The following is a 16724-nucleotide window of genomic DNA, read 5'->3' on the forward strand; positions in this document are numbered from 1 at the left end:
AATTTTAACTGTTACATAGCGTGCACACACACACACACACACACACACACGCTCTGTCCCTCTCTCTCTCTCTCTCTCCCTCTAAAAAATGTTACAAAATTTAAAAAGTAAACCAAGAAAAATTAGAAAGTTGAGTATGACAATTCTTGTTCATTCATACTTTGTAGCTCGTACTTTTCTATTGCATGCTTTGTATTCATTAATGCAATTCATGTTCTGAGTTCATAAAAAACGTGTTCTATAAATAGTTTCTTTACTGTTGTTATCAAAAACATTGAATCTCAATTCTGAGGCTGTTTTGTAAATATTCATTCATGGACATAAGAATACAACACATTTATTGACATGATAAACAACGATTCAGCGTGTTGATTAACAATGCTGTCTCAATATATCAGTGAATGTAGTGGCTTTCTTAAATACAGAGGTTTCTGACATCTAAGCCACGTGAACCACCCTCAGTTTTTATTAGAACGACAAGCAAGCATGCACCTTCTCAAAAGCAGTTAGAGTTGTACTGAGTGGTCTCCCTAATGGTTTCATCAGACCTGTGTAAAATCTCTTGTGGCTTTGTTGTTTAGAGGATGCTGATGTCAGGGTATAGTGCCATGGATGCTTAGCCACTTCCCGGGGTACCTAATGGAGGTGATGGAAGTGGCAGCGCATCTGTAGCTTGGATGACTTATTTTTAGCAGACATTTTCACAAGACACATTTCTCCACTCATTCTCATGTACTCGCAAGCACCGCTCTTCTTTTTTGCTTGATATATTCATTTCATTAATTTTAGTTTTTAAAAATAAAACACAATTTTCAAATTAAAATGTTCAAAAGGTGTAAAACCTTTTTCCTTGTCTTTTTTTTTTAGAATATTTTGTGGTAGAAAAACAACCCAGCTGTAGCAGGGTGTAGGAGTGTTGACACATCAGGTTCTTGTGATTATTGCAGATCATTTTGGACTGTGCATGTTTATCACGATGTGGTATAATGTGAGCATATACCATATTGTGAACATAATACAGCTCACAATGAACAGGAGGGGTGTTCCAGGAGGAACATGCCCCTGAACAGAGGGGGTAGTCTGCGACATCTCCTTTTGCCCATTTATAATCAGGTCTTTCTAAACCCAAACAGAATGTCTCAGCAGATGAATCCAGGTGATGTGTCTCATGCTAATGACCCTCATTAGTAAACAAAGGCTCGGTGAAACTCGCATTTCAAAGACCCCCCCTTGACACCCCCATCAGCCATCGTTGAGGAGCCAGACGGGTTTCAGCTACGGTCGTTGAAATGTGAATAACACTTACCACACCCCACAGGGTTAATAAACTGGGACAGGACCAGCCACCTTAAGAACTGATGAAGCCTCTTGGATGAGAGACCAAACATTTTCAAGAAACTTTCTTAAAGTCCAGTGGATTGATTTAAACAGCTTTGGATGATGTGGTATAATGAACAATTATGTCCCACACACTATGCCTTAGTCCACAGAGACTGTTTTCTAGACAGATCAGGCAACACAAAATAATGAGGGATTTTCTGTGTATAAAACATACACGTATTGTTACAACAGAGATAATGATGATTACAATGAAGATTTATGAGAGCCATTGCACAATTTGCCTCATTTACTCATCCAGTTCTCTTTTTCTTTCATTAATTTCTAAATACAGAGCTGAATATTTTTCCACTAATATGATGCATTTTTCTTTTACATTCCCATATTTTCACTTTCCAAATATTGTACAAAGTCAAACTTGTAACTACTGTATGCATGAAACACAACACACTATTTCTAACCTAAGCACAGGTCAGTGAGCAGTTGACATCAGGTGGAGTGTTCATAAGTTACATTTAGCAATGCATTCATTAATGCTAATTTAATTATAACAATATGGTTTCCCTGTTCTATGAATGTCCTCAGTTTAGCAACTCATGCATAAGAACAGAGGTATGTGATGGTTTTGGGTTCATGAATATATTTAAAGCTGAACAGCTTGTTCAATAAATGCATATTCACAAATTAACAAAATGAAATTTAGTGAGGGAAAATTCAAAAACAACATAAGATAAAACTAATACAAATATTAAAATATTCCCCCCAAAAAACAGTACAGTTCTAGCAATCTCGCTGAAAACACACACACACGCACACGCACACACACACACACACACACACACACACACACACACACACACACACACACACACACACACACATACAATTATAATCTTCGTAATCAAACTAATGATATTCCTCCCACCACTCAAATTATTAACATTATACCATGCAATGTCAGCATTCATTATTTAAACATCCAGAGTTTCAAACACCTTACTGTCATCCATGCTTTCACCCACCCCGTACTTAGAGAACACTGCTGTCTCAGCCTGTCCAAATAAAATGAGCACCACCCGTCGCTTTATGCCATTGAAGAGGAGCTCCACATTATTAATTGTCAAATCTGAAGCTTTTAACAGTAAAGCAGCTGCTGTGAAGCCAAACATGAGAGCGGACGGTTGCCTGATGCCAAGGAAAAGACTCTTCCCCCTGATGAACATCTCTAGTCTGAGTATTACTCAGTGAGACCAGATGAGCGCCCTGGGTCAAAGACATGTCCTTAGACAATCACAGTATATTATGGCAGTGACATATCTTTTAGCGTGCTGGCTCTTTACTACACAATGTAAAAATAGAAATCAAACAAATCTATTACTATAAAGGCCAACTGTCAGCTTGAATTCTAAAGTGATTTCATCAAATAATCGACTCGATCAGTCAGGAACATTCAACTGGAGCCATAAAAAACCCTTTATTAACTTACCAGCTGCATTATCTTGGAATCCAAGGACTACATATTTTATAGGCTCAGTAGTCCGAAACTGCACATGCTCAAGTGGGGTTTCATATGCATTTTTTAAATAGCCTAAGTTGTGAAATATACTTGTAATATGTGGAACTGGAGTGAGATGGATGTGGGGTGATGCAATATTTTTCAAAAAACTTTTGATTGAAATTCCTACATATTCACTGAACGAAAAAAAATGTTCCTGGATTCCTGATCCTTGATTGATTTTCAGACCATGGTAGTTCTATCTCTAAGATTAAATTGGTGAATGCCAATGTAGTTATGACATCCAGAGAAATAGTACAGTACTCTGATGTTGTCTTTTCAGATGTTCTTTGTTTCACAATTGAATAATAAGTTGAATGAAACAAAATGTTGTTGACCCATCAACGGCACAGTATGCACTTGATTTTTGAATTTAATATAACCAACTGTAGCTTGAAATACAGCTTTACTGTCGTTTAAAGAGCTGCGTATGCAAATCTTGAGGCAGAGTCATAGTGAAAAGATAGATGAAACAGCTGACCAAGTGGACGGCTGTTTGCTGACCACTTGTTTAAATTGGGCATCCGGTGACAATAATGTAGTTTTTATGAGTATTAGCCAAATAATAATCTTCCTGCATACAGGAAGATACTTAACTCATCCCTCTAAGGTGAATCCGTTACAGCAGAATAGAACACATACTTGCACAGAATGTTGGACAGCAGTAAAAGTACATAAGTATAACCACCTGCTCTCAGTAAAATAAAAATAAAAATGTCTATAAGTGTGTAGATCTTTTATTTATTTAACAACTGTCTTAGATACAATACATTTCTAGACTTTTCTAGACATGTGATCTCCACCCACTTCCTGTTTAGTCCCTGCCCATTCTGAACACAGATACAATAAGATGGTTAAGCAGATACAAATAACAACATGCCGGTTCATTCATGGCTCTGTTTTTGACTCCATCTTTGCTGAGTGAAATCGTATTGACTGTGACTTTGGGTATTTTAAATTGTGCAGCTGAGAACCTGGTGATGCTTGTCAACAAAAAAAAAAAAAAACAGATGGTGAGATTGTGATGCTTATTCCAGCTTCTGAAGTATCTGCTGTCTTCCTATTGGCAACAGCTCCTCTGTCAACAGAAAAGGTTCAGTCTCTGTCAGACACGATCGCCTTGAGTGTTGACTTGCTAACAGTTGTGAAACAAATGTCAACCGTCACATACTTTTTTGGTAGATTTAGTGAGACCAAGTAGTGAACATGGATGTATTTTAATATATAGTAATAAATTCTAAAATAAATGCATCAATAGAATTAAGTAACTGTACAGATCATAATTATATGTCATTAATCATAGACACTATAGGCATAGAATTTCTTTTAAATCCACTTTCATGATGCTGTTTTGAAGTCTTTTCATCTACTTTCCTCATTAGTATAATTATGCTCATCGCATTCCATTTGACAAAGGACTTTTAATTCTTACATGGCAAAGTTTTGGGGTTAATTCTAAATCCATCTTACTTGGAATAAGTTGCAGAAGTGTGGCTTGTCCTCAGTTTATTTTCTAGCTTCAGCTTAAAATGTGACTTAATCTTTACTAAATATATTAAAATTCCATTCTTCTCTTTGTGTTCTTTTACAGGTTCATTGCTATGTGATGGACGACGGACATGCCTCCTCTTTCCTCTTCTTCTTCTCTTACGGGCTCCGCTCTTGCTTAGCTTCAGTGAAAGAACCTGCCCCAACAGTTGTCGATGTGAAGGGAAAACTGTCCATTGTGATACAGCTGGCTTTTTGGATGTCCCAGGAAACATCTCAGCAGGTTGCCAAGGCCTCTCCTTGCGCTACAATGATCTGCATACACTGCTGCCATATCAGTTTGCTCACCTCAGCCAGCTTCTCTGGATATACTTGGATCACAATCAGATTTCTGCAGTTGACAGTCGGGCATTCCAGGGCGTTCGTAGGCTTAAAGAACTAATACTGAGTTCCAATAAGATAACATCCCTGCATAATTCAACATTCCATGGAATTCCCAATCTTCGTAGCCTGGACCTATCTTATAACAAATTAGAAATTCTCCAGCCAGGTCAGTTCCATGGCTTACGAAAACTACAAAACCTACACCTACGCTCAAATGGTCTCTCCAATATTCCAATACGAGCTTTCCTGGAGTGCCGAAGTTTGGAGTTTCTGGATTTGGGGTACAATCGCATCAAGGCTTTGACCCGTACCACTTTTTTGGGATTACAGAAGCTCATGGAGCTGCATCTGGAACACAATCAGTTCTCACGGATCAACTTTTTTCTGTTTCCACGCTTAGCAAACCTTAGATCACTTTATCTTCAGTGGAACCGCATTAGGGTAGTCAACCAGGGCCTTCCGTGGACTTGGTATACACTACAGAAACTTGATTTGTCTGGAAATGAAATCCAGACTTTAGACCCAGCTGTGTTTCACTGCTTGCCCAACCTCCAAGTTCTCAACCTGGAATCCAACAAACTGTCCAATGTGTCCCAGGAGGCAGTGTCAGCATGGATTTCACTGACCTCCATCAGCCTTGCTGGGAATATGTGGGACTGTGGAACTGGCATCTGCCCACTTGTGGCTTGGTTGAGGAATTTTCGGGGTAGTAAAGACACCACTATGATATGCAGCAGCCCAAAGTATCTTCAGGGAGAAAAAATTATGGAAGCTACAAGGAGCCATGGTATTTGTGAGGAAACTGATTATGTTTTGACTGAAACACCTTCACCAATGTCTGAGCTAATTTCTGAAGCCACTAACGAACCAACCTATGCCCCAACTAGTGGCTCTCCACCAATGCCATCAACCAACACCTTTGGTCCTCCACCACCTTTCAGACCTAGACCTATCCCTCATCCCACCTTTCCAGGACACATGAGCAAAAACCCAAGAGACTCAGTTCCTCATGCTCGACCCACCCTGATAACACCCCCAGATATGGAGCACATGACGTTGCACAAAGTGGTGGTGGGAAGCGTGGCGCTCTTCTTCACTATGTCTTTACTCTTGACAATTATCTATGTGTTGTGGCGGCGATATCCAGGCGCAACCAGATTGCTGCAGCAGCGATCCATGGTGGGGCGGAAAAGGCGCAAAAAGAGTCCAGAGCCAGAGCAGAACCTGAGCTCCCAGCTGCAAGAGTATTACATGAGCTACAACCCTGCTGCCACACCAGAGGCATTGGAAGTGCTAGGCAATGGCACTGGCTCCTGTACTTGCACAATTTCTGGCTCCAGGGAGTGTGAGGTATGATTCATCGCATCAGCCTAAAAAAACCAAAAAATAAACAAAAATCAGAATCAAAATACCAAGGCTCAACAGAGAGGTAACTCCTTTCTCTAGTATGCCCTCTAAAAATATGCTGTTTATTCTCATTGAAGCACAGTTAATACTTTAAACATCTCCAATTATTCAGGTTTTCATTTTGTAAAATGGAAAATAAGAAACAAGCACTCTGATCCAAGGTAGGCATTCTACAACAGGGTTTCAGAGAAACATAATGTGAAAATAATGCAATATCAAATCTTTGATATTGCATTATTACCTTTGAGATAAATTTTGTGTTTAATTAAATTAAATAAATTATAACAATAATGGTAATTAAAATCATCCTTAATTACCACTGTCCAAAAAAAATCTCAAATCTCTTTATCACCTAAATTCCTCATGTCATTTCTACTTCAAGGGACCATGAATAATTGGATTAGTCCTAACTATTTGCCTGACACCACCTCACATCAGCATGGCATGGCTCACAACTGTTCTAAGCAATCTGTTAAGAGTGAATGTTTGTATTTGCTGGAAGGAAATGTAGGATAGGAGATGGTGGGTGTGTATGTGTGGGGCAGTGTCACACACTGACAGTGTTGCTACAGCAGGAAGTAGGATTCACTAAATTACTGACTTTACCTCCACACACACATACTTAGTGAATCAGACACTATTGTAACTGAAGCATTGCTTGATGGAACTGCATTAGATTTGGAGTTTATGCTTTTTGTAGCACAAGGCGAAGAGAGAGAGAGAGAGAGAGAGAGAGAGAGAGAGAGAGAGAGAGAGAGAGAGAGAGAGTCTTTGAGGAGCTTTTAATAGCACTGAAAAGTAGAACATGTTCATTAAAAGTTTGAACATACTTTATACAGCAGCCTATTGTAGCTGGATGAAGTTTGTGGTTTGCGTGGTCTTGTGTCTGAGCATATATGGGTACCGCTTGTTCTAAAAGTGTAATAGTTATGTCTTACTTTAAGTATTGAAATGAATTTTTTCCCAAAGTTTACCTTACCAAACTTTGCTTTTCCTTTCAGTTGTCATTTCCTCAACCCACATCTTCACATCTGGTCTTTGACTCCACTGGCTTGATTTGCCCATACTACTCTATTTCTCTCCCTGCATCCACTCTGTTGTATTTGTGTTCTCAACATCACAAAAAAAAAAAAAAAATTGAGATAATACATGACTCAAGCTTTGAGGATTTTTTACCACGCCAAGTGGAATTGGAGCGGGTTATGTCATTTGTTTGTCTGTGTGTCTGGATAGGTGGGCCTAGGGGAGGGATGCAGCTGATAAAATGACGTTGATGGTGTGGACAGAGAAATGTTTTATTTTATTCACCATTTACTACTACATTTACTACTACTACCATGCCATTAGTCTACTGTGGGGTAGACCAATGGCTTAGTATGATGATGACATTCTCACCTTGTCAAAGTTCTGTCAGTTCCTTCTTCTTCTGCTCTTCACTCTTTTAACAAATGTTTTTAATCTGTTCTTCTGCTTCTTCTTCTGTGTTTAAAGTTCTGTACTTTGAATATGAATGGAGCATATTCAACATGGAGACAAGAGCCTCTGTTTTTAGTTTGATAAATGTTAGTTTTCAGGAATGTTTTTGATGTGAATTCCTTTTTGTGTGAATCTCTTTTGGATTTTGTATCAACGTGATTATCTTGTAATTTGGCTTTTATGAATAAATGTACTTTTTAAAAATTGAAAAAATCTTCTTCTTCTCTTCTTCTTCTTCTTCTTCTATTTCTTCTTCTTCTTCATCTTCTTCTTCTTCCTTCTTCCTTCTTCCTCTAGTTCTTCAGAGCATGTGTCGTTGTCTGTCAGTGGTACAAATCGGGAAGCTTGTCAGACATGGATGGCAGAGAATGTACATATAATTACACAATGCTTACAGAATTACAGAGTGCTTCCCAATTATAATTGGAACATTTTAAATATAGTCAAGTATCCATAAAAATAACATCTCTGAGTAAACAGATGAGGTGCATGAAATGAGAGGACGAAGCACAGGTACTTATGGTAAACTGCAGAGATGAGGAGGAATGATTGAAATCACGCAGATTAGGGAATGTCCATTGAGCTGTAAAAAGGAAAACTCAAAAGATACCAATTAAATTTCAAGATTGGAATAGACTTAAATAAGTGGTTCTTTTATTTATTTATTTTTCTTGGTTTGTTGATTTTTACATTTTGGGTCACATTTGAATAAATTTACCCTCATTTAATGACGATAATAGCCCATCCACATAGTTTCCAGAAGTATTTAACTAAAAAAGGCATAGACAGTTGTGGTTGATAATAAAACTTTAAACTCTGATTGAAACTGCAACCAATTTTATCAAAAGTGGTGTATGCAAATTATATTTGTCATGGGTGATGGTCAGGATTATAAAATTTTAAAATCTTGCAAATGACTTGAAGTCTTTTATCGGTGTTGACTAAAGAGCTAGGGTGAAGTTGGATTAAGCTGTGAAGGGACCTCGCTGACCTCACCAAAATAATTTCCCTGATGCCACATGTATAGCTTATTGTAGGAATTAATTTAAATCGACCCCTGTGGACCCACCAATGGGGTTGGGTGCGCTGCCATATGGGTGGCAGTGACGACAGGGGGTCATGACGGACCAGGCCCCGGCGGCAGAAGTTGGCTTTGGGGACGTGGAATGTCACCTCACTGGCGGGGAAGGAGCCAGAGCTTGTGTTGGAGGTGGAGCGTTACCAGTTGGATCTGGTGGGGCTTACCTCCATGCATAGCCTCGGATCTGGATCCAAACTCCTGGACAGGGGTTGGACCTTGTTTTACTCCGGAGTTGCATCAGGCGTGAGACGCAGGGTGGGTGTGGGGATACTCACAAGCCCCCGGCTGAGCGCCGCTGTGTTGGAGTTTACCCCGGTGGATGAGAGAGTCACTTCCCTACGCCTTAAGGCTGTGGGGGGGAAAACTCTGACTGTTATTTGTGCATATGCACCAAATAGCAGCTCGGAGTATTCGGCCTTCTTGGGGTCCCTAAATAGGGTCCTTGAAGGGATCCCTGCAGAGGACTCCATTGTTCTCCTGGGGGACTTCAATGCACACGTTGGCAATGATGGAGACACTTGGAGGGGCGTGATTGGGAGGAACGGCTTCCCTGATCTGAACCCGAGTGGTGTTATGTTGTTGGACACCATGTTCGAACACAAGGATGCTCATAAGTGTACCTGATACCAGAGCACCCTGGGTCGGAGGTCAATGATTGATCTTATGATCGTATCATCTGACCTTCGACCGTGTGTTTCGGACACTCGTGTGAAGAGAGGGGCAGAGCTGTCAACTGATCACCACCTGGTGGTGAGTTGGGTCCGTTGGCGGAGGAAACCTTTGGATAGACCTGGTAAGCCCAAACAAGTAGTGCGGGTGAACTGGGAACGTTTGGAGGAGGACTCTGTCCGTGGGGCTTTCAATTCACACATCCAAAGGAGCTTCTCGTGCATCCCTGTGGAGGCTGGGGGCATTGAACCTGAATGGTCGATGTTCAAAGCTTCCATTGCTGAAGCTGCAACTGAGAGCTGTGGTCTCAAGGTCTTGGGTGCCTCAAGGGGCGGTAACCCTCGAACACCGTGGTGGACCCCGGTGGTCAGGGAAGCCGTCCGACTGAAGAAGGAGGCCTTCAGGGGCATGTTGTCCCTGGGGACTCCTGAAGCAGTTGCAGGGTACCGACAGGCCAAAAGGACTGCAGCCTCGGCTGTGATGGAGGCAAAACAGAGGGGTGTGGGAGGAGTTCGGAGAGGCCATGGAGAAGGACTATCGCATGGCACCAAAGTTGTTCTGGAGGACTGTCCGACACCTCAGGAGGGGGAAATGGGGGGCCATCCAAGCTGTATACAGCAAAGATGGGACACTGTTGACTTCGACTGAGGAGGTTGTCTGTCGGTGGAAGGAACACTTTGAGGAACTCCTGAATCCAACTACCCCAACTGACCCGTCCTCTGTTGCAGAGGCAGAGCTGGAGGATAATGGGGGATCAGAGTCAATCTCTCGGGGCGAAGTCACCGAGGTAGTTAAACAACTTCACGGTGGCAAAGCCCCGGGTGTTGATGAGATTCGCTTGGAAATGCTGAAGGCTCTGGGTGTTGAGGGGCTGTAGGGGATGGCACGCCTCTTTAACATTGTGTGGAAGTCTGGGACAATGCCGAAAGAGTTGCAGACTGGGGTGGTGGTTCCTCTTTTTAAAAAGGGGGACCAGAGGGGACCGAGTAGCTGTTGGCCTTCGCCAGGGCTGCGCTTTATCACCAATTCCGTTTGTGATTTTCATGGACAGGATATTGAGGTGTAGTCGTGGTGAGGAGGCTTTACAGTTTGGTGGCCTAAGGATTGCATCGCTGCTTTTTGCAGATGATGTGGTCCTGTTTGCGTCATCAGCCTGTGACATGCAGTGCTCACTGGTCCGGTTTGCAGCCGAGTGTGAAACGGCAGGGATGAGCACCTCCAAATCTGAGGCCATGGTCCTCAGCAGGAAACCGGTGGACTGCCTTCTCCGAGTGGGGAATGAGGTCCTTCCACAAGTGAAGGAGTTTTAGTATCTTGGGGTCCTGTTCACGAGTGAGGGAACAATGGAGCGTGAGTTTGGACGGAGAATTGGGGCAGCAGGAGCGATATTGCAGTCGCTTAACCGCACTGTTGTCACAAAGAGGGAGCTAAGCCAAGAGGCAAAGCTCTCCATCTACCGTTCAATCCTCATTCCTACCCTCACCTATGGTCATGAGCGATGGGTCATTACCGAAAGAACAAGATCGTGGATACAAGCGGCTGAAATGGGCTTTCTCAGACGGATAGCTGGTGTCTCCCTTAGAGATAAGGTGAGAAACACTGCTGTTCGCGAGGGGCTCAGAGTAGAGTCGCTGCTCCTTTGCGTGGAAAGGAGTCAGTTGAGGTGGTTTGGGCATCTGGTGCGGATGCCTCCGGGACGCCTCCCTAGGGAGGTGTTTCTGGCACGTCCAGCTGGGAGGAGACCTTGGGGCAGACCCAGGACCAGGTGGAGGGATTATATCTCAACACTGGCCTGGGAACGCCTTGGGATCCCCCAGTCAGAGCTGGTGGATGTGGCCGGGGAAAGGGAAGTTTTGGGCTCTCTGTTGAAGCTGCTGCCCCCGCGACCCGACTACGGATAAGGGATGGAAGATGGATGGATGGATGGATAATTTAAATCAACGCAGCTAGTTGTGGAATACAATTCAGGTTGTCGTGAGTATTGGTAAAAATAATATCTCTGCTAGGAAGATAAGAAGTACAGAAATGTGAATAATGTGATCCCATTGTAACCACTGTTGCAGTCTATATTGTTCATCTGGTGGTCGGGATAATAATTAAGTAATAGTGTGCTGTTACGTTTGCATCTGCTGCAGTGCTGGTATGTTGGATGATTCAACCTGAAAATTTTCACATCATATTAACTATCCAGATAACAAATATTGTATTTAAAGCTAATCAGGATACGACTGATGCAGAGCAAATTTATGCACATGTATTTAATCAATTTGAAACCAGTGCAATCCCACATGGTAAATATAATATAATATAGCATGTACAAATTCACATTTTGACACATTGATTTATTGTGGAACAGCAAAATAGACTCAGAGATTGTTAAGAGAGAGGCTTAAGCAGTGGTATGTAGTCAACTGCCTGCCGCGTTAATCATGTATCTGGCACCAACACGCAGCTTGACTGAAGTCATCTACAAAACAAAAGGGATGTTTTTATTTTTTTCTCGTCTACTGCTGAAAGTATTTCTGGAGCAATCAAAATCAATATATTGTTTCTTTCAACAAAACCTTAATCCAATTCTCATCATGTCAAAAACAATCTTTCCTTTTCAACACCACTGACGGGTGTCTACAAAAGCTAGTCAGTTGGGGTCTGCAGTGTTTCTTATTTCTGCTGTTTAATAATTGAGAAGCTGGCCTCGTTTAGTTTGATAAAAGTGCCATCTCGTTGGCCGGTACAGCTGGCTGTGCCTTTCATTACGGCTCTGTGCAGTGCTAGCAGTCCCTATGGATGGCAACGTAAAAGAACAAAAGGCAAACACAACACATTTTCCCTGCTGTGGCTAGGACTCAGTGAGGTATTGTCAAGACTGGCATAGAATGGTTCAGACTCCTGCCAGCGCGAATTTGGATGCAACAATGAGTTGTGAGTCTGCAGAGATCACCACAATCCGTACAATAATGTCACATTTACATTATTTAAAGATTGTGAATTAGAGTATCCGTGTGGAAAATCCAGTTTAGGTCGTCTTAAGAAGGATTTATGTTTTGTTTTTTGTCCTGACAGCTACCATTCTCTAATTGGTGAAAATAACCACAGAAGTGTGAAGGAAGTTATCCTGAAATGACCTCAAAGCCTTCAGCCCTGAATAATCTTGTAACAGCGCTAATATAATTTACTATCGAAAAAGAGTCTACATTGTATATCTAGTGAGGGCTGAATGATTTATTAATTCAACATTAAAGTCATGATTTTTGTAAGAGTGCAATATTCAAATGGTCTGAACTGCAGATGTAGTTGTAATTTATATGATGAGCACACTGACCTAATAAACAGCAGGAGGAGAAAGCTGATTAATGAAGAATTGAGACTTTTAGTTTTTTGTTTTGTTTTCTATAACCTTGAATCAGTCCAAAGTCATAGAATCTCTCTTCAAAACTAGTTTTCTGCAAATTCCTTTGATTTAACAACTTCATAAGTACAATTTATGGGTTTTCAGTCCATTTAGTTATCAACTGGCAGCTCTATCTGCAAAATTACCAAACATAACATATACTCTTAACAGATTCTTGCTATATAGAATAACAATACATTATTGGAAATTAATTATAGGGATGATTTCTCTTAAATTTACAAAACCAAACTTTTTAGTCAATTCATGTATATGGACGGCATGGGAATTGTATTTAAATCTGAGACATTTTATTTAAAATTGAACAATAGTTGTACTCAGATAATCACTATACTTTCATAGCTTCTTTAATATCTGACTGTGTTTCACTTTCCAATATTAATTTCTTCTTTACCTTCACCTCCCCATGATACTCTGCCATTTACAGTTCGCTTTGCATACATCCTTGTAAATAAGAGCATATTTCTGTTAGATATTGCAGTGTACATCATGCCACTATGCTATATTAATTCACAAGAGTACTGTTCTGCTTTTGCAGTAAATTCACAGCACGGTTTTACAGTGAAGCATTGCAAGATGAAAGTATATCATCATTCATCAGTGCACCGCATTAGCGAGTGGATCATTGAACTCCAGCACTAACAAATGAGCTGGCACACCAACACACACAGCACAATTTGACAAAACTTCAGCCAACTCTGAAGACAGAGAAAATAAGTCAGTTCATATGCAGGTTTTAATTTGCTAGGTTTTAATATGTGCAAACTCTATCTATCTATCTATCTATCTATCTATCTATCTATCTATCTATCTATCTATCTATCTATCTATCTATCTATCTATCTATCTATCTATCTATCTATCTATCTATCTATCTATCTATCTATCTATCTATCTATAAGTGGCACAAAGAAAGCAGCACGATAATGCACTGAATTGAATCCTTTATCGATTTCTTTTGTATTGATTTGCAACAGCAGTCACACCATATGATACTGCTTGTTATGAGTGCCTTCTGAATGACATGCGAGACATCATTCAGAAGCTGGAGAGAATGGGAAATCGTATGGATGCTGTGACCATTAACCGCGACGTTGACACCAATGACTAAAAGAGACGACAGGCACAGACTCCAACAACATCTCAGCCACTCAATGCAAGAAATTCAATTGGCACCAACACTATATATACGCCCAGAAACATCACTATTAAAATGGACTATGAAAGGTCATTAACAAAATTTGAAGTACAGTAACTCCAAGAATTGATGAAGACGCGTTCGAACAAGTCTATTGGGAGTGAATGGACGGTTCAAAACAGCAATGTACCAAAATAAAATAATTTAAATGTGGCATTTAATGTCTGAATTTGGTTGATAACGTGTTGTAGTGAGATATGTTGCTGATTCTGGGGACAACAATGTTACAAGCCAAATGGTTTCAACCCATCAATATTTTATTTTACTTTTTCTTTTTAGGATGTTGTTGTTGATGTTGCAAATGTGACGAAGGTGAAGTCTGCAGTAATGAAATGCCTGGAAAGAAATAAACTAAATAAACACATTGATCAGAAATTTCATGATCAAAGCCTAAGTGGAATTTTATTATTTGCAAATAAAGCTCATTTTTTGGAGGTTTTCATTCAAGGCTGCCCTCTAATTTTTAAATGATAGAATTATGTAATGACTGTAGAATGACTGAAATCTTTCCTTGATACTACCACAGTCACATTGAGTAATTGCATAACCATTCTTTAACATAGCGTAACTTGTTTATGTTAAAGGCAGATTTAGTATATGTATAATTGCAATTTATTGCAGGTTGCAGTTGTAACACAGGGTAAAATCCTCATGAAAGAAGCTTCATGTACAGCAGAATGTGTCTGCAGGACTGTTGTCACTTTGAAAGTTGATATTTGTTGTTGTTGTTGTTGTTGTTCTTTTAAATCAATCATAATTAGATACATTTCAAATAAAAATGTTAGTTTCTTTTGATAAAGGTAGATCCTGTTTATACTTCTCTATTTGGAGAATTGTTTTTGTAAATTACTAAACAGAAATGTAGAACTGTCTGTTCCTGTCCATCTCTTATCTTTTCTTTAAGCACTCCCTGTCTGTTAGAGAAACTAGCTCCTCATCTGTCCTCTCCTTATAGAGCTTTTAAGGAGGGAGGGGTGTCATACAACCAGCCTCAGCACTTTATTTGCATGTCCTCTGACTAATTTTCTTAGTTCCATTCCACCCAACAGGTGCTACTTTTAAAAACATTTAAAAGGACACTTTCGTTTTTCGCTTCCTTATCGCATTTTCCTATTTTAATTAAAGGGAACCATTTAGAGCTTAAGTGCAAACCGGCCATTTTCTTTAATAAATTTCAGTGTACAGACAAAAGGTCTAAAACCTCCAGATCTATTCATTTCTTTCCTTACTCCTCCATTATTTTCTCATCCAGGCACTGAAATAATAATTTTTCATTTTTTTCTTCGTGCATCATGAAATCCAGCCTGTCTTTAATTTGTTAAATATATAATCCCATGATCAAGCAGGAGCTTTAAAAGGCTGAATTATTAAAGAGGTTTTTTTTAGTTTTTTTTATAGTTTATAGAAAGCCTTCTGTTTCTGCTAAGTGCAGCCAGTAAAACTTCATTGTGGTATAATTTTTGAATGTGACAGATCCTACTTCCGTAGATCACATTGCTCTTGTCAGTCAATAAATGAACTGCTGTTAACCGCAACCAAGGGATGATTAGGGAATATATGTCTCTCACTTCTCAGCTCCTGTGTTTTTTTCTGGCTTACATGACAAAAAAACTTAAAAACATCTCAATCTGTCATCGTTTTAAAGATGTGGATTGCGAGAACAGCTGTTCAGACCACAATGTCAGCAAAACTCCTCTATAAGAAACATTTCCACTTATTCAGTGTAACAGCCTCTTAACTATCTCAGAGGGACAATTTCATGCTCTCTTCCCTCGATTGCTGGGTCATCGTCAGAACTCCTCCCAGTAGGGGCTGTGCTGGATGATGATGCTTGTGCTGAATTGCTGTAAACGTGGATCTTTACTGCAAGCTTTCTTCCCTCTTACACATGCAAGGATACAGTCATCGTACTCAACACAGGCCCCAACGAGCGGGGTATTATTATCAGCATCTTACCCCGCAGCTATGATAAAGAATCTTCTGTTCTACCGGCTATCACAACAAAAAAAACTCATTCAGAAGAGATTCTACAGAGCATTTTGTAAGCTTGTGTATTTGTGTTTATGTCTTAGATAATACCAAAATATAGGAGAGATCCACCCTCCTATCCTTTGCCTTAAATTGACTTCTATAATCTACCGCCCCTCTTCTTCTTGCCACAGGCTTTCTTAGGTGTTCTTTATCCTCAGATTACAGCAGCTTCGACCAATCTTCACACATTCTGTCAAAAATGGACAAATGTCTCATTCTGCCAAAGCTTTTGTAACTGCAAAGCTGGCACAAATGCATTCACAAACTAAAATGTGCTGAATGGGAGTAAGTGTCTCTATCAGTACTGTGACATTACAATGTTGTAGAGTGTAAGAGCAATCAAAATGAACAATGTGTCTGCCTACACACACTCAGAATCTCATCACAGAGTGGATATCTACCGAACCTGCAGGAAGCAGGGAACATCTGTGTAAAATATCCATCCGTCCATCCATATTTGAAACAAACAAAAAAGTGATTATACTCCCTTTTTTTGAAATGTGACCATTCAGTGTAGAAAAAAACACAAACAAATGAAGCAATGCACAGAATTCAATCACCAGCAAGCAAACCAGACAGGAAACACACCACTCAGATTGATAAACGCCTCCAATCCAGATAGAAAAGGAATTATCATTCAATGAAGGTTTCAGAGTCAAAATGATGAAGTAGAGATGGAATGATCAGC

The 16724-nt window shown here is 40.2% G+C and overlaps 1 protein-coding gene across 1 annotated transcript in view; it reads left to right on the forward strand.

Annotated features, from left to right (window-relative positions):
* LOC137608832 (leucine-rich repeat transmembrane neuronal protein 4-like) overlaps positions 1–16724 on the forward strand; it is a 95603-nt gene that overhangs the window by 60399 nt on the left and 18480 nt on the right. The window contains exon 8 of the mRNA XM_068335422.1: positions 4485–6115. Coding sequence (XP_068191523.1) covers positions 4485–6115 — 1631 coding nt within the window. The remainder of the gene's footprint in view (positions 1–4484; positions 6116–16724) is intronic.

Source organism: Antennarius striatus, chromosome 15, assembly GCF_040054535.1.
Source record: "Antennarius striatus isolate MH-2024 chromosome 15, ASM4005453v1, whole genome shotgun sequence".
NCBI classification, from domain to species: domain Eukaryota; kingdom Metazoa; phylum Chordata; class Actinopteri; order Lophiiformes; family Antennariidae; genus Antennarius; species Antennarius striatus.